This window comes from Suillus subaureus (genome assembly GCF_016647635.1).
Source record: "Suillus subaureus strain MN1 chromosome Unknown BJ212scaffold_46, whole genome shotgun sequence".
Classification (NCBI taxonomy): Eukaryota; Fungi; Basidiomycota; class Agaricomycetes; order Boletales; family Suillaceae; genus Suillus; species Suillus subaureus.
Genome location: NW_024538602.1, coordinates 147,269 through 170,072, shown reverse-complemented (window position 1 = coordinate 170,072; position 22,804 = coordinate 147,269). Strand labels below are relative to the sequence as shown.

The 22,804-nt window shown below is 47.3% G+C and overlaps 5 protein-coding genes across 5 annotated transcripts; 2 read left to right on the top strand and 3 right to left on the bottom strand.

The window, feature by feature from the left end:
• Nucleotides 1-2,534: 2,534 nt before the first annotated feature.
• On the bottom strand, nucleotides 2,535-4,439 carry BJ212DRAFT_1282516 (major facilitator superfamily domain-containing protein; the record flags this gene model as incomplete). Its single annotated transcript, XM_041331688.1, has 11 exons — nucleotides 2,535-2,745; nucleotides 2,907-2,964; nucleotides 3,014-3,206; nucleotides 3,255-3,351; nucleotides 3,412-3,761; nucleotides 3,816-3,900; nucleotides 3,958-4,035; nucleotides 4,086-4,134; nucleotides 4,190-4,218; nucleotides 4,274-4,300; nucleotides 4,354-4,439. 11 exons carry the CDS (start codon nucleotides 4,437-4,439, stop codon nucleotides 2,535-2,537), a joined length of 1,263 nt encoding a protein of 420 aa, XP_041187793.1.
• Nucleotides 4,440-6,382: 1,943 nt separating this feature from the next.
• BJ212DRAFT_779264 (uncharacterized protein) lies at nucleotides 6,383-6,756 on the bottom strand. Its single transcript, XM_041344057.1, has 2 exons — nucleotides 6,717-6,756; nucleotides 6,383-6,655 (listed from the first exon to the last, which is right to left on the bottom strand). The coding sequence occupies exon 2, from the start codon at nucleotides 6,598-6,600 to the stop codon at nucleotides 6,439-6,441; it is 162 nt and encodes a 53-aa protein (XP_041187792.1). The 5' UTR covers nucleotides 6,601-6,655; nucleotides 6,717-6,756; the 3' UTR covers nucleotides 6,383-6,438.
• Nucleotides 6,757-6,799: 43 nt separating this feature from the next.
• On the top strand, nucleotides 6,800-8,709 carry BJ212DRAFT_1388837 (thiamine diphosphate-binding protein; the record flags this gene model as incomplete). The annotated part of the gene is made up of 12 exons (XM_041336942.1): nucleotides 6,800-6,802; nucleotides 6,992-7,197; nucleotides 7,238-7,337; nucleotides 7,388-7,406; nucleotides 7,457-7,590; nucleotides 7,643-7,729; nucleotides 7,750-7,788; nucleotides 7,926-7,975; nucleotides 8,024-8,098; nucleotides 8,268-8,377; nucleotides 8,487-8,577; nucleotides 8,624-8,709. The coding sequence occupies 11 exons, from the start codon at nucleotides 6,800-6,802 to the stop codon at nucleotides 8,564-8,566; spliced, it is 903 nt and encodes a 300-aa protein (XP_041187791.1). The 3' UTR covers nucleotides 8,567-8,577; nucleotides 8,624-8,709.
• A 7,893-nt stretch (nucleotides 8,710-16,602) lies between these two features.
• BJ212DRAFT_779116 (uncharacterized protein) lies at nucleotides 16,603-17,407 on the bottom strand. The gene is made up of 2 exons (XM_041344056.1): nucleotides 16,907-17,407; nucleotides 16,603-16,863 (listed from the first exon to the last, which is right to left on the bottom strand). Exons 1-2 carry the CDS (start codon nucleotides 17,182-17,184, stop codon nucleotides 16,665-16,667), a joined length of 477 nt encoding a protein of 158 aa, XP_041187790.1. The 5' UTR covers nucleotides 17,185-17,407; the 3' UTR covers nucleotides 16,603-16,664.
• A 1,181-nt stretch (nucleotides 17,408-18,588) lies between these two features.
• BJ212DRAFT_1388807 (uncharacterized protein) lies at nucleotides 18,589-19,425 on the top strand. Its single transcript, XM_041336941.1, has 2 exons — nucleotides 18,589-18,821; nucleotides 18,879-19,425. The coding sequence occupies exons 1-2, from the start codon at nucleotides 18,702-18,704 to the stop codon at nucleotides 19,401-19,403; spliced, it is 645 nt and encodes a 214-aa protein (XP_041187789.1). The 5' UTR covers nucleotides 18,589-18,701; the 3' UTR covers nucleotides 19,404-19,425.
• Nucleotides 19,426-22,804: the final 3,379 nt, after the last annotated feature.

Sequence of the window (22,804 nt, the reverse complement as noted above, 5' to 3'; positions counted from 1 at the left end):
ACGCGGTAGCGGGAAAATTTGAAAATACTGCTACCGTCCTGATTTAGTAAATCTGGGGTCGCATCTGACCCTGTGATTGGCTGCATGTCGGCGCATGTCAATTGTGACAAGGCAGTTGAATGAGCCCTCTCACAAAGGGTCCTCGTACGTCCTGTGTAAACGCATATGCAGAACGCTCAACTTCCAGTAAAATTATCGGAAGGACAAGCTGATCGCACCGTGTTGATTTGAATCGGAGCTTTGTCGTGGGCTGCTGCACTCTGGGCTGAGTCGACTTCGATGATCACCTTTCAAATTCGGCTTCGGAGTTTACCGCAGCGTATTGGATAGCTCTACGTCGCACACCCTATACAAGTCGCCTATGGAACCTCTGTCACACTTCGCGGCCAAATTGATTTGACGATGCCGGGAATTCAGCTGAGAAAGAGAATGAGGGAAGACCGAAGAGGTAATTATTCAATGGCCGTGTCACGATTCAGACGAGTCTACTCCGAGATGGAATATTGCGGTATCGACACCTCCCTCATGCTCGTGAACTCCTGCTGCGAGGCTCCTACATCGGTAACTTGGCGCTCTGTTTTCGACCTGGTCCACCAGATTCTTCCAGACGATTCATCTCCCAAACATCGTGTAGGACATTCAATCTTGCAAGAAGTGATAGGCGGATAAGAATTGCACTATTGCTGCTTTCCTGCTTAATTTCGGTGAGCACTTACTACACACACATGATGTCCTTGCTCTTATTCGTTTTAGGCGGAGTAGTTCTCCGATCTGTTTCACTAGACCTGTAAGCTCTGGCTTGTATTTTGATCTTGGGTTCTCATTGCCCTTTAGAACCAACAGCCGTTATTGATGCATGCCTCCGACTATTACTACAGTCACGTATCCCTCCTGCCTTTTTACCTATACCATCGATGATCGCCATGTCTATGTGCACACCGTCAATCACTTCACAGTATATTTTCCGAGGACAACGACACCACGTTTCGATCCTATGCGTTCGCAATTTGAGCATATCGTCTCTCAATTGACGTCTTCTCAAGCGCGCCAATTACATATTTATTATAGGTCTGTATATGGTATGAGAAATTGCCGGAACAACTTTTGGCCGCTATAATGAATCTATCCCCATAATCTGGTGTGCCTAGAGCCAAAAGTCAGGTACTAGTTATCCACGCACCATTTATGTACTCTTTCTGAATATGGGCGATGGTAGAAGAATACCACATAGAAAGCACTGGAAGGGTCTTGGTGGCGATATCCCCCTGGTGAGAACTTTCGTTTGCTCGATACCTGTTGCTAATCTGTTTTCCTACAGGAATCTATTCTCCGATATGGTTATCTACAGCCTGCAGTGCGTTCAAAATATGTGGTCTACTCAACGACGTGCGCTTGGATGCTGTAGCTGTTCGCAGCTGCTGGTAATACCCTTGACCCTGCAAGGATGCCGCGCAACCTCATACTAAAGGGGCTGCCAGACATTGCCGTGACGTCGCTAACAGGCCCGTCAGCGAGTCATCTCGATGAATGCATTACATATATAAGAATCTTAGGCTGCAGGGTCCCATAGGGTGCGTGCCCTTGCGATTGGAGGATGGATACCTGATAACGGTTGCCTCGTTAGGAAAATTTAAATAGTCAGCTGTTCGGCTTGCAAGGTTGACAGTGGACTTGAAGGAAACAAGGATGACTACGCAAGCGGCGTTCCGCAGGCTTGAAAAGTGTTATTATATTGCCACGTTAGGGAGACATGCATTTCGCTTGCCCTACTCGAAACCTTAATCTATTGGGAGGCAACAGACTTTCGAATTCCAAAACTTCTTTCCGTTTTAGGCCACTACGCCAGCGATACTCGCTGACATAATAAACCTTGCTCGACGTGCGTGGCGTTGCGCGTCATATCTGTTCCACTGGTTTACGCATACGGATGATAGGCCGCACTAGGAGTGAACACTGACTGACAAGTTACCTAAGGAAGCGAAAGTTATCGGTCCGAGTGTGGTGTGTAATATTCGGCTTTGCTGCTCGCCGTTCATTTTGCCTCTTGACCAATTTGACCCTGTCGCATTGCTTTGTTCTAAGATCATTCGAGATCAGAATTTGCAAGGGGCGCTTGATCTTCGTTAATACGAGGGACCAATGGTCGTGGACACTGGAGTAGATTTAAATGATGATTTAAATCTAGTTTAAAGTTTATCTTGATGTAAAAGTAGAGCCCGTCGGTTGTCGATGATTTCATTGCCGTGGAGGCGTCTGCGAATTAGAGACTTTACGTTGTCTGTTGTTCGTTCGATTTGAAGCCGGGAATGGTGCCCGCACGCTGCTACGGCATAGATCAGTCCAAGAATGCTTATACTTCTAGACACACGTTCAATACACGAACAATCCACACTACACATATTTCCAAGACGTCATATGTAATCCAGCACGAGTGAATACCAGCCTCGATAGAATCCAGCGGAACAATCCACGTATTCCCTCCAGCTACGGATGGGGTCCGTTTATTCCTCGGTGGTATATCATCAGGCGCATCACTACGAATATCGAACTTCCGACGAGGGAGATGAGCTAGATGCAAATTTTAGCACAGGGCTTGCGCAAGTACAGGAACGTGAACTACTCACTCCGCTGAAGAGCGACGGTATCCACCACCTATATTGAGAACCAAGCAAAGCGCCTGATATTGGACCGCCTGAAAATATTGGTTCAATGATGGATATGGCGGATAAAGACCAGAAGTCACTACTCACCGAGTAATCCACCAAAAGCTGACCATTCGCGCACTGTCAGAAGTTTCGAGACAGAGCTGGATGATACATACCAGTAAATGTAAAACATATGCCCATTCGCGCTCTACATATGAGGAGGGTCAACGTCACCGGAATGCAGATGTAAGAGAAGCCAACCCTAGCTCAGACAAATCTGGTGTGAACACAGTTACCAATGGGACTATCAGCGCGATATCTTGGAAAGTCAGCGCTGGGAATTACACAAGCTGCAGTGTGACACGTACAAACACCAGAAAAGTAGCCATATGCAAGTCCTAGCACAACTACGCTGGCCACATCACTCAAAGCTATCATGGATATTATGATGGTACTGCATGCGATGGTGGATGCGATGATGAGGTTCAACACCCCCGTATACGCTGCAATGATTCCTGTCGTGCAGCGTCCGATAAAACAGGCTGCATTCATTATCACAAGCTAAAGCGAGTCAAGAGTCAACAATAAAGAGAATAACCCTCGGCGTACGGAGTAGAACGAGAATTTGATGTCGATATCATGTTTCGCAGAGTCCAGTTGCAAGTAAAATATAGGGAAGTAAAACCCAATCTGAAATAGTGTTGCCCTGGGCATGATCAACTATCAATACCGTGAATCCTTTTGGCGTATGCCAGATATAACATACCCAACGGTCATGAGGATGAAGAGAACCTCGTGAGAGCATTTTCGGACCACTACCATATAACTGACAGTCGGTGCCGGCAGTTCTCGTGCACGCATGAATGAACAGGCGATCAATAACAGAGCACTGACAAGACCTGCACTGGCGCGAACACCTCTTGCAAAGCCAACGGTACCATTCAAAAGATGATTCAGCATGATCGGATGAATCACGGCACCCAGTGGAGAACCGGACGCGACGAGAGACATCGCCAACGTGCGTCTTTTGGAAAAGTGCTGGGAGACGACTGCCATGCAGGGACCATACGTTAGACCCATCCCAATCCCAGAAAGGACACCCTGAACCATGAAAATCTAGTCGCCACATATAGGTAGCCCATCGACGACAAGATTAGCCGTGCTGCTCACCAAGTAAAACTGACCAGGCTTTGCAAAGGACAAAGCGAACAAGGATAGTGATTGGACCAGCGACCCCACAATTATCAATCGATAGCTATCAGTAATTTGTGCAGAAGTTAACGACTGACTGTATAAATATATGGCAACTTACAACCACCCTCGGTCGTACAGCGGACCTGAGATCAACGTGACATTGACTACGAGGAACGAAGTCAATGCACCAATCCATCTGAGACTGACTAAGACCAAGCACTGCAGAGTAAAAGCATATTTACTTACGATATTGCAGATGGCGGATAGTTGGTCAGATAAGTTCGTGTGTAATAATCTTCCGAGGTCATTTATCAACTTTGGATAAAAATACTCATGCGACTGTTGCGTACCTTGATAAACTCCAAAAGACGATATGTATCTGCTCAAGTGCCATTGACTGATATATGTCTCGGACAAACGGAGCTAGAACCTACCCAAAACCACAAAATTGCATGAGGAAACTAGGCATCGTTGTGATTGTTAGGCACAGTGTGTGGGTTGAGACACAGCTTACCACCCAAAAACAGTCCTCCAGGCCCGAACCCCGCCATCCGGAGGGCCTGATTCTGAACAAGCTGTTTGGCCATTAGGTGCTGGCATATGTCCTAACTCTTCCAAATCATCTTCTTTCTCGTTCGTCGGGGTCGTATTATGGATTACGGACTTTATTGACATGGAAGTAAATGGGAGTAAAACGCTATGCACCAGCAAATGTTAGGCTTACGGATTATAAGACCAATATTAAATTTGACCCTGCAAGAGCGTCTCGTGCTAAAGGGGCTAGGCAGTAGGAGGTGCATTAATCACCGACTGGGCGACAGCAAAACCTTGATGGCGATTGAATGTGCGTATAGAAAAACCCAGGGGGTCTCTCAGGGTCCATCCCCGTAATGGTAAACACCTGATGACATGATGACAGCTATCTTGTCAGGGATATACATGTTGATTGTTCGATTTGTGCAGTTGACAGCGGGCTAGGAGAGTATCCGCTTTGTCACATGGACAGTGATTATGCATACAAATGACAGATAACTTACCTAATGCAGAGACTGTCCCAGGGGAGGGTATGATGTACGCCCGTTCTTGAAAGGAACAGGTATAATGCTCAGATGACCTTCGAAGCCGTTTTTAATCGAAATCTTGAATCCTTGGCTGGAAGTCATTACTTCATTATGGACGAAAATCTTCAGGTGGAAGTAAACCAATGATGTCCGGTCAGAGTCCCCTCAGTAATCGGCATCGAGTCGGTCCTGTCGGCCCCAGTCGTAAGCTGCAAGACAACACTGCAAATTACATGCTGCTGCGTTGTCATAAATGCGAACAACAACTGCACGCACTGGCAGGGATCTCAGACTCACTGACATGTCAAGGCGGCCAACTAGGGTGATAGATCATTGATCATACCTTCCTAAGACCTGCATCGCCGATTGCGTACTAGGCAACTTGCAATACAACAAGCTGCGTCGACCTCTCATGAGAGAACAAGAGCAGTAGTAAAGTTGCAAGTTGTCGCAAGTGTTCAGTGTGCTGTGTTACTGCAAATTAATTATGGGAAAGGTGAGCTAAGCAAACACTAGCACGAATGTGCCAGTCGAAATGTGACTCACTTGTGGGCGCTTCTTCGAACTTCGCTATTGTTGGCAGCTGTCTACATTGTTATACTAGGATTTGAGCTACATTCCAACAGCTCCGCTGTGTATACGACATTGCCAGTATGCCAAGCGTCGAAGGCAATGATCAGGAGTTCTTCCGCGAGAGTTGCATATGGTACAGTGCCATACTAGTAGTGTCGGTACACGTCTCACCATCCTTTGACAGTTGATCGATATCCACGTTCACCACCTGGACCCAACAACTGCACTGCTACCACCACTCGCCATGCCGAAAGGTCTGGAATGAAGAACATGATGAATCGTCTCTTTTCTCGCTCCTCTGCTCCCCAGAACTATACTCCTCGCCCACGCAGGATTCCCCTGTGGACGTCTTTGCGACACGAGGCAAATATGTAAGTTTTCCTAACCTTTCGATATCCATATCGCAACGCTGATATTGTCTCGTAGCGCACCTCCAGTGCCCCCAGCGGAAAAAAGGAGTAAGTTGGCGCAGCCACGACGTCCTCCTCGCCGGCAAGCCCATGCTAGTGCCTCAAGCAGCAGTACGCCACCAACAGGGACATCCAATGTGATTGACAGAGCCACACCAGCAATGTTGCAGATCAGAAGTACCAGCTACTAGTAACAGATTCCTTTCCTATTGGACGTTGAACATGTTCCAGAGCATCGGCTGTTTTGCAGTTCTCACAAGGTGGTTCCCACGTCTTTCACGCGTTAGACAAACAAGTTCGTCTGCTTCCAGCTCCCGCTAGGCTTTCTGTCCTTTCCGAACCTTTACGTTAGAGTAGATATCACCACCGATGTACTGAATATTTGAAGACACATGCAATTCGATTGTTGTTCGCACATGCTTCAACTGGAAGCTTCTCAACGGCGTTAACACAACAGAGTTCTTTTATCGCGCTTTCGCCCTAACACATCAGATCATTTGGCTACTGGCTTGCGACTTACTAGCTGGAGGTATTGTGCGCGTCTCCGCGTCAATTTCACTTGGCCCACCACGAGTTCGATGACCTTTCTAGAGAGAATAACACAAGTGGCTGTATGTCGTTCTCTCGAGATGGGAGAGCGGACAGCGATGGTCCCGGTGATATCTGCACAGCAACTGAACGTTGAACGTGGAACCTACGCACGGAACTACAGCCCATCTTGTTTACTCCTTGCTGCTAATGCGGCTCTCCCTGATAGAAGACGAGCGCTGGGCTAGATAGAACAAACTCTAGTAAGTTCTATAGTCCATCAGTAAGGAATGTAGTAGGCATACTGAGATATGACTTCCTCCCAGTCGAATGTAAGAGACTAGGGGAAAACGGAATAGCGAAAGTGTCCTGCATGGAACTACCTAATATGGTAAGTCCGCTGGTGTTGAGCGAGAGTCTGAGTTATGTAAACGAAAAACGAAAGAAATACTACTATGTACTGTATTGACGGGTTGGGTTTCCAATACTAGTACTCCTGTCGTCTGCACTTTACATTTCGTATACTCATAAGCCTCTCTTTCAACTTCCGGCGGGACCGGTATCACTCATCTAGAACCAGTCCCATCAATGGCAGACGACAGCGATCAACACTGCCATCGAGCCCCCATCTGCGGGCGGTCACTCCTCATCGGTCGCATCTTCTCAACTTCTTCCCATGACACGAGAATCTGCTCTCAGAACTCCAGGAATATCATGGCAAACTGAGGAACCTGATCGTAACATCAGTTGGCGGCCGCGACACGCAAGACGAACCTCTACCAGGCTGTGCGAGATGCCCTCAGGTAACCCATTTTTCTCTACACAGAAGGTGTGACGACGGCATCAGTATTGCACTTGCAAAGGATGATAGTGCCGTCGTATTTGGTGAGGACATAGCATTTGGCGGGGTGTTCAGGTGTACCATGGTATGCATTACCATGTCTTCATCCGTCATTTATCCTCGCGCATTGAACAGGGCTTAGCAGAAGAATTCGGTACGTTTTAATCATACACCACGTCATATGCACAACCGATCGTACTGCAGGTCGCGAACGCGTCTTCAATACCCCATTGACAGAGCAAGGTATTGTAGGCTTTGGAATTGGCCTCGCGTTCATGGGGCATACTGCAATTACAGAAATCCAGTTCGCTGACTATATATTCCCCGCATTTGACCAGGTTCATTTCACTTCATCCAAATCTTAAACTTCGAGGTTGACCTTCAACTTAGCTCGTGAACGATGCCGCAAAGTTTCGCTACCATTCAGGTGGACATTTCTCTATTGGCGGGCTAACCGTGCGTACACCAACAATGGCCGTGGGTTATACCATTCACAGAGCCCTGAAAGGTTCTTCATGGGCGCATCTGGTCTCAAGGTGTGTCCTATCCCATCGTACTACTGATTCCACGACGAAATCTCTGAATGAACTCACGTACCACTAGGTCGTAATCCCCCGTTCCCTAATCTAATGCAAAGGCCTCCTCCTCTCAGCCATCCGCCATCCAAATCCAGTCATATAATATATTCATAGAGCCCAAAGTCCTCTATCGTTCTGCAGGTATGTTCCCCTTTCCTACTTCCTTGTACGCATGTATTAATTCTACCCACAGTCGAAAAGTCCCAATCGACGACTTCGCCCTCACCCTCTCCCGCGCTGAAATCTTCATCCCAGGATCTGATCTAACGTTTAACATGGGGCGCATCTGTCTACCACTGCGAATGCGCCCTCCGTCTCCTCAACTCACTACCTCCATCATTCGCACCACTCGTCCCTCCCTCCCTTCGCAACGCCAAAGTCGAGCTCATCGATTTGTGAACGATATTGCCATGGGATATAGAAACGGTCGTCGAGAGCGTACGCAGGATGAAGAGGCTCGTGATCGGACGCGAGGCTGGTATGACGGGCGGTATTGGAGGAGAAATCGTTGCCGAGGTTGGGAAGAGGGCTTTTTTGAGGTTGGCCTGTGAGGAGGATTACGGGGTGGAAGTAAATGTCGTTTTTATATCCTTTTTTTGTTCTCCTCCCCCCTTCCTCGGGTTCTGATGACATTCATTATTATTATAGTGTCCCAGCTGGGCTGCAGTTTGAGAAGTTTAATATGCTGGATGCGGTTGAGATTATGGATGGGATTATGGAGGTGCTCAGTTACTGATGCAACTGCTGGCTTTGCGCTGTTGTCAAGCTGGCTTGCGCCACGGTGTAGCGTAAGGGGAAATGGACATTTGATGACGTAGTGCATTAGCATGCATGTATACCCTGTATGAGTGCAATGCCAACATGTTTTGGGGTACGGAAGATGTTGAATGTTTCCATGTGCGAGTCACTGAATACTCCGTTACTATACAATTGCCGTGCAACTGAAAGGAGTTTACTCTATCGAAAGTATCGGACCGAAGCATGGGGCTCCGAGACTGGTCAGTACTGTCCTGCATAGAACCTCACTCTCAATAGACATAAAATTAGAATTTATTTTAAAAAAAAAGTATCGGATGCTTTGCTTCGACTGATCGACGGTGACGAAGACGAGCTGAGAAAACATGATCATCGTCATGTGCACAAAAGGCATTCATAGTGGGTAATGAGGAAGGACTCGTGGTGTGTAAGTATTGAAGAATCTTTGATCCGCATTCATGTTATGAGCCAGTACACGACGCAGGTACAAAGGGACGCAATAAATATTTTAGATAACCGCATAAAAGACCTCTGTATTTTCAACGCGCCACCACCACTTGCTTCGAGGCCGAAGACATACACCCCGCATGTTTGAATTCTAAATGAAAGATAGTTGAGGACGGCAGCATGGTTGACATGACTGAAAAGACTCACCGGCGAACCAAGCACGCAAGCTGGCCTTCTGAGCTTTGTCGGAATCTTCGATTAGTGACAGGTAGTACTCGAGTGCTTCGATGTTGCACGTCCGGGCGAGTATAAGACACTTATACTTCCTTACGGTCCGCCACAACGACTTCAGGTTCCACCCGAAAAGCTGCAAAAGAGCACGGTTGAGTTCCCACATCATGTTAAGTCGTATGTTGTATCAATGTACCACGATGAATTCCTTGTAGATAGAAAAGTCCATTGTTTGGAGGAAACAGCTATTAGAGATTTCGATGGCGGCATTGATGTACTCGATGGCTTTCTCGCGATTGTTGCTCTTCGAGGCGGCGAGTGCCATTTCAGCGTAGAAGTATACCTGATGCGCGAAGCGCAGAACGATCAGTCTCAGATTCAGAACACGAACCGGAATTGATGCTCACTTGCACGACTTGACAAATAAGAAGATCGGCATCGTGAGAAACCTCGGCCATATCATTAACATACATGATTGCTTCATCGTGTGCATGTGTATTGAATATCGCAATAGCCTGAAAATCGTAATGAAGCACAGAGCATGTAAGAAAAAAATGTAACCTACCCTGATCAGAACAAGAAGATGATGGGTTGCTGAATCTCCAGCTGCGAACCTCAACGCGAGATCAAATGCAATATTCGCTTCCCGAATCTGCCTCAATCCGTAGTGGGCGATGGCCTTGGCCATATAGCCTATCAACGACTTTTGAATGCTAATGGACTATGTCACGATCCAAGTTAGTATATCTTAAAGGGATTCAGTAATCGTCGGTATAACTCACCCGAATTGCATCTTTAAGCGCGGACTCCCAATCACCCATGCGTGTATAAATAATCGAACGGTGCGCAAAGCAGACGTAGTTGCTGGCATCTGCCTTGATGTATCGTGTGAATATCTCCAAAACCGTAGACAACTTCCCCCACGTGGTGATTATTGTGTAGGCAGTCTCATCCATGGTGAGGGTGAGGGTATAGGTCTGTGGAATGCTCGAGTTGTGTTATGAGAGTCAATAACAAGAACATACCTTGTGCCAGTGAGTAACTTTCGTTTGAGTCTTTGTCTAAAATCCGCGAGATGAGACGACGAAATCATGAGAAATCAATGAGAACATACCGACACCAGACCCGTCGAGGGTAGCACCCACTGTGATATCTTATGATCATTTCCTCCGCTGAAGAATGTGACGCAAAACGCGCCGGCGGCGACATCGAGTACGTTGGATTTCGGGAACGGCCAGAGGCGGATACTGCCGTCAGAAGATGCGGAAGTGATGACGGTGTTGGAATCATTGACAGAAATGGTGCTGATCTTGTCAGTGTGACCACGGAAGGCTTCGATCTCGTCCCCCTTCAATACTTCCCACACCCGAACGGTAGGATCGCGTTTACCGCCTCCTGAGAGAAGGTATGGTCCCTGGAGCGTCCATGTGAGTGCGCAGGTGCCACCCGAGTGGCCCTTGAGCGTTTTGATGCGCTGCCTAGTCGCTGTATTATAAATACAGATATTGTTCTCTGTCGCGATGGCGAGATGTTCGCCAGATGACGAATACCGAACGCAGTGGACAACTGCATCAAGATGGATTGCATCTTGATTTTCCTCCCACGTAGCTGTGCACCAAAACTTCACTGAATGGTTACCCGCACTCGCCAAAGTGTTTCCATCTGCAGAGAAGTCCAGTGATATATAGACCTCACTGGAGTGGTGGGCCGTGATGAGTTGAAGAGCGACGGATTGGGCAGTGGTTTCGTTTTTGGCAGTGGTCCCGTTATGGGTAGCGGACTTGGTTTTAGTGAACCCGGCTCCCCGGGCATCATTGATGAGACAAACACCTTCTCCGCTCCAGGGAATGATTCCTCCAGTAATATCACAGCTTGCTATGAATTTCCCGTTTCGTGATACCGCCAATCCAGTCACATCACTCTGATGCCCCACCAGACGTTTCAATACCTTCTTCGTCGTCAAATCCGACAAACAAAGTGTCTTGTCCTTCGAACTGGTGACCATACGCTGCGTGTTGGGCAACACTGCGACCACGGAGATGGACTCGTGATGACCTTCAAACGTCTGGGACACCTCTGTAACGTGTTCTTTGACATATTCTATGACGCGTTTCTGTATGACGTGCTGTGTGGAGGTCACGATAGTGTCGAGCGCGGTTTGCTCTGCCGTGACTAGAGCAGTGGGTGGCGACACCAGAGTATGTGATGACATTTCACTAGAGGTTGATTATAGTTGAGTAGGGCTTAGCAGAGGGATTGCGGGTGTCTTGCACTGACTTGCAGAGGTGTGTCCGCTGTCCGTTTTTATGCTGTCTCGGTGTTCGTTAGGCACTGAACATCAGGGGCTCTTATCGTAAGCGGATATGCAGGTTCATAGGCACATGCGTCCAGCTTGTGAACCTGCCAGGGCAAGAATTCAATCAATCACCAACATTTCTCAAGGCAAGATGCTTCTTTCCCGCGTGGTTATAGGCTCACTGCTATGCTTGAAGGTCTGGTCAATTCTAAAATGTCGTCAATGTCGACTTGGCCTTACGGCCGGCTTCCTCTGTCCTCCCATGAATTACTTACGCGGATCCTAATTTTTTTCTGATTTGGCTATCACCGCGTCGGTTCGCATGGGAGACGTTCGACACTTTGTGGCAAGTACCTTGTTCTAATCCTCGCTGTATAGGGCCCGAGTTTAGCTACCTTCCCTTGTAGTATTGCTAAACCTTGTAACTTGGTTCTATTCAACGAGGATTGGAATGAAGACACTCTGACAAGTCACAAGGCGCAGAGCGTCTCCAATATGGAGGTTTAACCGATGCAGTGATGGATCAAGGGTCCGCATTTACGAGAGGACAGCAGTGAGGTCAAGCCGACATCGACAACGTCATTTTAGAATGGACCAGACCAGACGGCCATAAGGTCAAGCCGACATTGGCAACGTCATTTTAGAATCGACCAGCCATGTTCATGCGCAGAGTTAGCAACTTCGTCTGACAGGTGTGTGACATTTTGGAAATAGCAACCGAAGGCCTTCTCAGCTGTTGGAGTGTATCTGTCTAGCCAGGTCTAGCCCACTCAATTCTTATTTTATTCTCCCATTTTATTACTCCAATTGACGAGCTGCCAGTTACCCGAGAAATAAACTGCATACATGTCCAAAAATAACACCCCTTCGGAAGTTCAACATACCCGGATCACTGGCCGTGTCTGGCGCTGGTCGACGTCTTCGCGACTTTCCAAAGCTCAATGTCACGGCTTCATCGTACGGGCAAACAGAGCCGTTCGTTTCTTGCCCACAAACATGAGGATTCAGCTCTCAGCGGCGTTTATATAAGGCGTTCTGAGAAAATTTGATTCGGAAGATATGTCGAGGCAATGCTAAAGAGAAGCCCACTGACTATAATCAGGGCCAAATGACATTTCATGGATCATGATCCAGACCCATGTCAATCAGCTGGGCGCCTTCATTAATGTGAAGGTAACCTACGGCATACAGAAGAACCCGAACCGACTGCCACTCACGGTGACCCACCGGCATTAATCTCGATCCATTTGACCATATCGTAGACATGAAGACACAGACAGTTGAGACTTAGATGACAAGCGTGTCTATGATTCCCTGTGGTAGGCTGCTGTTTCTTCCCGAAGAAAAAATATAAAACTCTAGGCGTGTGGATAAAACGCGATGTTTCTATGGTCCGGCTTGACCTGGCCCCATGCTATACACATCACCGCCTGCAAGTTTATAACAAGAAAGAAGGTCCACTTTGGGAGGACTGAACGAATGCTTCAAGTGAAGCAGTGACACTGCTGGCAAAGGCTACGATCATGCTTTGCAAAATGAATGATCGACGTCCAAGTATAGCTCAGCGTGAGTCTAATAGTAGACTCACTCTCTCGACGTTCACCTGTAACGCTGATATACTAACTTGCAATACTCGAAGCCTCCGCTCATTCTCCCGTGGAAGTTACATATATGGATGCATAGATGAGATCGATAGGTGAGGCTGTCGTGTTGGCACCCGTGGTCTTTGTGTGATTATGATGGCGGCGCTTCATCTCTTTCGCGTTCGCATTTACTTCAATGCGCTGTCGAAATGCATGTGTTTCCCTCTTCCGTTTTCACAACTGACGTGTCCTTGTAAAACACATGCTCTCGACTCCACTCGCAAGAAAAACCATCTTCCACCTGTACGAAGCCTCCCCCCCATCTCACCATCAGTCGCATGGTCATTTTTCCCATCGAGTCATCATCCAGGGATCGTCCTCCGTCCCGAAAAATGTAGATTCGGACATCAGTGACAACGCAACATCCGTCTAGCCCAATACTATCGTGGTACCATCAGGTACTGTCTGCGTTCTTAGTGCCACCACTTCGTGTAGGTGTGATTTTACTCTCAACTGATGGATTCCGACCCTTATTACTTCATCTTCTAACTAGGACTACCTTCTGGTCCAAGAAGCATCTGAACATTGCACACAAGGCGGACTGTTCCTGCCTCACGGGCTTACGACTCACCAATAGCCAGCAGGGGCTCATTTCACTCTTTCTTCTATCTGCATATGGCATTCTCTGTTCAGTAGTGGAAACGAGGACACGAGAATCTTGGGGATGAGTTCCCCAGTGAATGGCTTGACACCTCCATATAACCAATGTTCTCGCAGTGCCATTGTGTAGTATGACAACGTACTATGTAAGTAATCTTTCACTATTTCTCCCATTCAAAGTGCACAGAGGCTGATGATACTTCCCTAGTGACGAGTATAGTTCGCGTTATAGGAGCAAGGGCGAGTCGCTCCCGTCGCGCTTTTCCTTCTGAACTTTTACCCTCTATGTGATTTAGATCTGTAACAGCGTGCCCTCAGACCAATCGAATATGCATCCCACTGTGCCCTAGTAATTTATCGAGCCAACTTGATAATAACGTGTTACTACCCCGCTAATCTTGCAAACCAAAATCCTCCTGAGGCAGGCACCGCCAGATATCACGACGGAGAGCCTGTTTATTTCAAAGGTATGTGTGACGGCGATTGGTCTCATCTTGTGGCTCTATACCCTGTCTTAACATATAGCATTACAGGAATGAATCTCTAAGCACTAGTCGACGTCCAAAACCATCCCTCTCCAATCCAGCTTCCACACATAGCCTCCTCTCTGCCTCACGTCCTCCAATCACCATCACCTACCATTCATTCTCTCATTTCTCCTGGTGAATGTGCATCGTAAGATGCTTGGGAGAGGCTGATTGCAGACTAGCAGCTGCTTATACTTGAGCTGCCTGTAAATTGATTTCGTTGAGAGCTGTCCGGATATTTGGATGGCGTCACAGTCCATGCGGTTGCACACCACTTCAAGGTTGAAGAAGTCAATTGCGGCGAGCCGTCTGTTTAGATAGAGATGCAATGGAGAGTGACCCTAGTTGAGTAACGATGATTCAAGGCCACATTGAGTTCTGGCTCGCACACTTTATCCTGCAGGAAGTAAACTAGGAAGCAATTCTAGAGAGCATAGTGGCGACAGGAGGTGAGCATGTAAATGTAGTGAGTGAAATCATTGTGCAGTCCTAAACTGTTTTGTGAGAGCGAGGCCACTAAGTAGCAGAACGGAACGAGCAAAGTGCAAGAAGGTAAACATGTATTGTGTGAAATCTGTAGAATGCGCATAGATCTTCAGTCGACATAAGTACATGCCCAAAGTTCAACTGAAAGATACTAAGGCAACGCAACCTATTACTGTTCCCGACACTTGTGCCATGATTTGTCATGCGCGATATGACTCAAGTCCAGCTGCAGGGCATTATTCGGTATCACCAGCGTGTTACCTGGGGCATACACCAGCGGGTGGAAACTGAGCGGGATCCAGAGGAGAAGTCATCCTTCGGGACCTACCATCCCTCCTCGTTTGGGCCAAAAGAGGCTGGGGTTTTATAGTCACGGAGAAAGAAGAGGGTGGAGTGAAGGGCATGAGTTGGGTTGGATGAAAAACATATTGCAGGTGCTTCGAATGGTTGGTGCAGGTTTGGGAATTCTAGATCCCACACAAGGATGGTCCTGTCGGACGACCTAGACACGATTCGTTTGCCATCAGGCGAGATTACGACAGACAAAATGGGTCCGGTGTGCCCTAGGAAAGGGGCACCAACTCCCTCACCAGTCTGCATATCCCACACCCGGATGCTCTGGTCACCCAAGCCAGACACGATGCGATTACCATACAAGATGATCGCAACATTATTAACGGAGGTAGTGTGGCCTTGGAGAGGGGCGCCCAATAGCTCGCCAGTCCCATATCCCACACACGGATAGTCTTGTCCTGTGAGCCAGATACGATGCAACATACACCCGGCGAGATTGCAACAGAGAGGACATAACCAGTGTGGCCTTCGAGAGGGGCACTCGATGCCTTGCCAGTCCCCAGATCATAGAGAAAAAATATTGTTGGCAGGTTTCGAACCTACACTATCCAGGAAGACCAGATTTCGAATCTGTTGACGACTTGGCCACAAGTCTTATAGTTGACGTTCGAAGACCTCTTCATGAACTCATATCCAAGGTGCGATCTGATAGAGAAAAAACTATGGTGAGCAGGTTTCGAACCTACACCATCCAGGAGGACCAGATTTCGAATCTGTTAATAACTTGGCTATAAGCCTTATAGTTGACATTTGAAGACTTCTCCATGAGCTCATATCCAAGGTCCAATCATAAAGAAAAACTACTGTCAGCAGGTTTCGAACCTACACCACAGATTTTAAATCTGTTAACCACTTGGCCATGAGTCTCATGCTTGACGTTCGAAGACCTCGTGAGTTCATGCCCATTGGAGGTGCAATCATGAAGAAAAACTATTGTCGGCGGGTTTTGAACCTGCACAATGTATGAGGAACGGATTTCGAATCTGTTAACCACTTGGCTAAGACCGGTTAAGATGAGTTCAACCTAAACATGCCAGATAGTAGCTGACCGTAGTGTCGTGGACCACGGATCGGTCCTGCGTGTACCAGCTCGCGCAGCCGTACAAAGTGCGCGAACACGGGAAGAATCTGATGTTAACGGTGGTCTTCGATGAAAATGCGTGTAACAGTAGTGTCCTGTCATCGCTCGATGATTGATAGGCCGTACGACCCGTATCGATGACAGCTTGTATCCATAATCTTGCGCGTACAGTAATATAGCGGCATTGGCGTTTGTCTCGCACAACACTCCACTGCGACACTTTTTCATCAAACTTTTTGGTGGTTTACATAGGTTTCATACGGGACCATGTGTTGGCAGCATTAATAGGTACAAATGAGTGTAGATTCTTGTGCGATGTTATGTTTTGTTCTTAAATTTTCACAATTATAGGTCCCAATGTGTGACATGTTGACATCTGACTCCGAAACTGATGCAATACATGTATATAGCCTCTATATACAATACAATTGTATTCCGCAGGTGATCAAACGAGCGAGTGCATTGCCAGAGCAATGCCGGTCGAGGATGTCTCGAGAGTCTCTAATCAACTGATAAGCGAGTGATAGACTTCGCGATCGTCGATCATTGCTAAGGTTGTGCTTCAATATGTAATCGCACACTTCGTGCGACTCGGACTTGCAAGTCTGTTGACTGGCACAATGAATAAGAATACCTTTCAATCAACTTCACTCACATCTCACCATGGCCAAGCATGCACAGTCCATCTCCAGGAAAAAAAAGCTCGCACGTGAGGAGCAAGAACGAGCCATTGCTCATGCCATGCAGGCTTACAGAATCGAGCTGGTAAAACCAGACGCGGAACGGAAACCACTGAAGACACTCTGTCGGGAGGTGGCTGAAGAATGGAGGGAGAATGGAAAACCTGACGTTGACGAGGAGGCAGCTGAGGAATCCGAGTCTGATGATGGCGAAGATGGCGAGGATAACTGTTAGGCATTGAGGGTCTGTCATCGATTAGTAATTTCGTAATGCGAACTGATCGCAGAAGTTCGTTTACCATTTTCGAGTCGACGCAAATGACGGTGTGCAGGTGATAAGGGCTCAAATTTAGTGAACATTCATCGTGCAACAACGACTTATCTGATGTGCTTCAAAATTTGAAACTACGAAGTTTATGTATAATTAAGTTCATCGCCCAAGGCGATTTTCGAAATGTTGCATTGTTGTGTTGCAGGTGAGTGCATGAAATTTGCAAACGCAGATGCCGCTGTATTACTGTATATGGGCCAGCACACACGTAGAGCTGCGCATCTGTATGGTGGCCATTCTTGCGCGTAATAACCTGTGGACAAATCAACTTATAGTTGTCAGGAGAAGTCGTGCAATCGAGTTGGCGGGCACCACTCACAAAGTGGCGTCCCAAGCGTCAACTCAAAAGAAAATGGCTTATCTCAAACTGACGCTGAAAGGTCATGAGAAATCGGTGAACGAGATAGCTTTCATCCGTGGTACCCGTCTCCTCGTCACTGGCTCCCACAACAAGAGTCTTCGGGTACAGGGTCTGGACACGGGGAAACAAGTGGGGAGCGGAATAGTTGAAGTGTGAGATACTTAAAATCTCTAAAATGGCTATAGTAAGTCTGGAGGCCGACCATATAAAGAACCCCACGGGAAGAAAGATGCCTTTGATGGCTACAGTTATTTTGTGCGATGACAAGGGAAGCGGCAATACTTCTTCCTCGAGTTAATTGGTTGTCGAGTCTGATGAGATCATAATGCGAAGTCAAGGAACTTGCCTCGGACTGGAATGTGGATGGGAAGGAAGTTCTAGAAGGGAGAGCATCCGACTTTGCAGAACTGCAGTGCGTTAACGAGGTATTAGTGCCTACAGCAATAGAGAATGAGTTTATGGTCACAGATTATGATATAAACGAAGATGGGACTTGGAATATTGATTCCACGATGCTAATATATCGAGCTGTAGTTCTATGCGTTGCTGTTAGTTTTTCGTGATGGGAAATCAAAAGACATTGCAAGTCGATGTAATCTGATTTGTACAAATAGTAGATATCAGAAGTGATGACGCTATTTGGGCTGAAAAACCCGAAGGGTTTTTCGACTCTCGTGTCGACCCTGTGCGAAAGAGAGCCGTGAGGGAGGGCCACAGCAACTCACGGAACATAATTTGAAGAAATTCTGCCGTCGAAAGTGATGCGTCGAGTGTGATTTAAAGGAACTTCGCAGAGAATCTTGAAGAATAATCTAGAGCGAGACGCGTGTTGCTGCTAAGAGGGATGGAGTCGAAAGTGGTACGAAGCAAGGCACGAAAAAGCTGTGTCGCCGCATGTGCCTCACACTTACGTACGCAGTACCTGTGCCTGCCAGTTCTACCGCCGGCAGCATAACTACTCAAAATAGTTCCGCCACTATTAGACGCGGCACCCGAGAGTTGTGACGCCATATGTCGTGATCACCGACTACCCGCTGCCTGAAAATGACCAGACTCACCAACACTGACTTTGATACCCATGTTTGTAGTACCAGCCAGCCAGCATGGTCACGTCTACAGCCCCTCCAAGTTCGTGGTCGATGTATGGCTCGTGATTATGAAGTATCTTTCCGTCTTGGACATCATAAGGCTTGGAAGTGTGAGTCTGTGGTAGATTGCTACTCTTTCTGTGAGCCCTTTTATGCTTTATTCACAGACATGTCGAACATTGCACGAATTTGCCTCATTACGACATGTCTGGCGCGACGTCCTCTTTCAGCATCGTTTTCTTGACCAGTGCTACCCCCATCTGCGTTCATGCACTGCGGAAGACATTCGTCACCAGCTGAAAACCGCTGCCCGACTAGACCACATATGGACACAGCCTAGCATTGTCCCTAAGCATCTTTACACGTTCCCACTAGATTTCCCGGGTGTATTTCAAGGTCTCAAATTTCTTCCGGGTGGGACATGGCTAGTATTGCTCTTCCACTGTCGAAATCTCAACCCTGCTCGACATTCCAACTTGTGCTTAATGAAACCAAACGCGGGGCCGGGAGCTGTATTTCCTGCTGCATCTACGACCTTTCAGAGCGAGATTTGCTGGCTCCCCTTCCTCGACCAAGACGGTCCATATAAATCGTCTCGTGGTGATGATCTCATGCTACTACGAACCAAGTGCAATGACGGGTGCGATATATCCTCAGGGGCCCAATTCCCCATACTCACCAACTCCGACTAGATCCAACACCTTCGCAATCATGCATTTAAATACAAAGATACCCTCAGTTACGATACCTCTCATTTTTCGCACAAACGTGTTTGTGCGGAACTATGCGGCAGCAGGAGACTATGTCGTATATGGCTGGATTACTTCCGACAGGAGGCATTTCCTTCGTATCATGCAGCTAAACGAGAATTACGACAGTTTTCGAAAGGATATGACTGTTGAAATTGATTGTCCGAAGGGACACGACGGCAAACTCCGCGTAAGTACGAAGATGAAAACAATATAACTGGAGAATACCGATGAATCTGTACAGATACGGTACGACTTGCGCCTGTCCGGTCGGGTTCCGTGCATCTTGCTCGTCAGCACGCGATTGATGACTGCGTATAATATTCCCTCCGCTGTACCCAACGACTTCGATGCAAACTCACCACCGTTGCTCACGCCATTCTGGCAGCTTCGCCCTGCTGCCGTGACCTTTGGACGCTTCGTCAAAATGTTTCATGAAGGAGCTATAGTAACTTTGTACGAAGGCCAGATTCGATTCATACGACCTGACCTCGATGCGTCGGAACCCAATTCCCACGTCGTTGAGAAGTATAATGTAAGCTTTGCTCTGCATCCTCGGATCCGTGGAGTAACTCACCTGTCATTGCAGTTTGAGCCCCCACGTCCACAAAGCTCACAGTGGCCGTGCTTATTCGCAGCGCAACGTATATTCTGGCTTTCCTCCCTGCCCAACCAGAAAAGGACGACATGTCCTTGGCAAATGGCTATCGAGACGACCGCAGTCCCAGAAGACAACCACCGTGAAGGTCGTGCACTTATGGACTTGCAGGAAACTCACACTCCAGCTCCATCTGCCACAACTCGAATAGTACAGGATTGGGATGAGCTTTCGGGGAGACTTTGTATTAGAAGTGTACAGAGCCGCTTTACGCAGTATCCGAGGTGTCGAAGGACTGTTTGGCGGGTTACATTGGTAGATTTTGTTTGAGAGAGTTATTGTACTATAGCGAGGAAATATTGTATATCAGTTAGCCAGTTTTTTGTATCAATTTACATACATCCATTAGAGACTGTAGTACTCTATGATTGAACTGCAGTCGTTCAACTAGTTTTGTATGCATAGGCGCAACATTGTAAATTTGCATCAAATGATCATCTTGAAGGAGCGCTTCCACTTCTGATTTTTCTCGTGCAGCGAATCATTCGCTTCTATGAAACGAGCCGCCGAGAGCCCCGACGACCCATTCAGACTCCATGCTTGTACCTCGTGTATATTCGCAGCATTAAATAGCTGGTAGATGCGAGGTCGCCAGTCGGGTAGAGTGGCAAAGAAATCCGCAATCCACACGCAGTATAGAGCACCTAGGGACTTGGTCACATTACAAAAAAACATGTCAAGACTCGAGGAGGTCCTCGTCCACACGGAGGCGTGGTTTCCGCTTAGCTTCGTGCGGGTACTAGCTAATTCCAGTATTGGCTACCTATACCTATCCCTTTCAACTTCGAGCACCAAACTAGTACCGTATACAAGTCCACTGTTCGCTTGTTCCCTACAGAACACCCGAGTATTCGGACCGTTTTCGTGCTATACACTGCTAGCACCAGTCAACACCCTTACGAGCTCCGAGTCCTGGAAAGCAATCGAAGTCGTATAAGTTCCTGGTTCGGCATCAGCCGTGTACTTGGCGTTATATTTTCGAATGCTAAGAGTGAGACGTGGTCCCAGCACGAACAATTGCACAAACATGGCGATTTGAAGTGCGCCATAATAAATCTGAGCTCCCACGGAAGATGAGTTCTATAGACAAAACAGGAGTGATCAGATGCAAGATGACAATCACAAATCGGCATGCTCACTATTATGTTAGGAGACAGGCAACCAAGGCTGAAACAAGAAACAGCAGCAAAGCTAGCACATGTGGGACTTCAGCGAAAGACGGTCAATCGCGTTAAGATTGGAAACTCACGCTGCAAAGTAAAGCACATGACTTTTCATTAACACCATGAAACAGTCCCCAATAGACCATTCTGTAGATGACCGCCGCATTTCATGGAAATGTTTTACAGCAATCCAGACTGCAAGACAGAGTGCGATGACCTCCCACACAATGCGGAGTATCCAAACCCCGGCCAATAGAAGTTCAAGTTGGGTTTCTCTCTTAACCTCGTAAACACACTGGTGGGTGCCGGAGAGCTCGTCTGGAATTCGTCCTATCAGCTTGATGGCTCAAGGTGTTCTATGGTAATTGAAGCATACCCCAAGAAAAATTGCGGATCGCCAATACGATCAGTAGTCCACAGGCGATTGTGAGGGTTGGGAAGATTGTGATGAGAAGAACGAGGATTTTTCTAGATCGCTGATACATGGCATATAATCGAGCAGCCACGATAACTTGCGAGATATCTCAGTCGAACATTAGCGGGTTTCACAACCGAGTAACTCACTGCCGAGTATGGTATTTATAACGAAATATATCCCCGCTCGTATCAGGAAAAACATGGTACCTGAAAAAAAATAGTTACTGAAGAGTCTCTGGGGACTAAACACTTTGGTCAAACTTACAGCTATTTCAGATGTTATATCGAATCCCCAAAATCCAGGAATCTCACTCACTCCTAAGTAGAGGTGTAGTCAGTTGGACGGGCATGGCAGGCAGGCGCTGGTACAGAATAATTACCACAACTGTCATCGAAACTCCTGGGAGACTCGCTGCTTGTTCCTATTCAGAAGAAATAACAAAAGAGTAAGGAAACATACGCAGTATGTTGTTGCTGATAGTGAGAGATGACTGATCAGTACAATGCCAACTTGTTGGCCTTGCGAACATACATAGAGTATAGTATTCCAACATAGCGCACCTAGAATATTCTCAAGTCAGTACGGACGACTTGCCAAGTGCGCCGCGGCGCATATCATTAGCTACATACAGTGGTGTATAGAAGGGTCACGGGAGACCAGTGTCGTCTCTGCCCCGAATTAGCTGTCTCGTTCTGCTGTTAGTTTGCGATGAGAATTCTACTCACCCAGACCAGTTCAACCTATAAATCCATTCTTAGTAGTGAGATGGCTGCTTCGGTAACAACATCAACGGCATCAACCTACCTCTTGTCCGAATATCAGTGCTAAATGATACCGGGATATCAACGATCGCCTCGATAAATGCTGTGTTGCTCACCCCAATCATAGAGTATTGCAGTTGAAGATGCCACTGTAAAACCACAGTCAAAGATAGAGTCAGACGGCATCGGGCCTGCTCTTTCGACGAACCTAAAACATAGTTGGCAACTTGATACGTATCGTTGTCCGGCCAACCACCGAGTTCATTTGAGACTAGGGTCATATTCGAGGGATTTGTGTCAGAGTGGCGATTTCGGTGGAACACAACGATGAGTCGCTACATAAT

Excerpts from the sequence above, each read along its gene's own strand:
- BJ212DRAFT_1388807 (XM_041336941.1), top strand. The coding sequence starts at position 18,702 with ATGTTTGTAGTACCAGCCAGCCAGCATGGTCACGTCTACAGCCCCTCC. Across the intron at positions 18,822-18,878 it reads ACATCATAAGGCTTGGAAGT|ACATGTCGAACATTGCACGA; the intron begins GTGAGTCTGTGG and ends CTTTATTCACAG.
- BJ212DRAFT_779264 (XM_041344057.1), bottom strand. The coding sequence starts at position 6,600 with ATGGGCTGTAGTTCCGTGCGTAGGTTCCACGTTCAACGTTCAGTTGCT.
- BJ212DRAFT_779116 (XM_041344056.1), bottom strand. The coding sequence starts at position 17,184 with ATGACAGACCCTCAATGCCTAACAGTTATCCTCGCCATCTTCGCCATC. Across the intron at positions 16,864-16,906 it reads ATGCTTGGCCATGGTGAGAT|TCAACAGACTTGCAAGTCCG; the intron begins GTGAGTGAAGTT and ends TCATTGTGCCAG.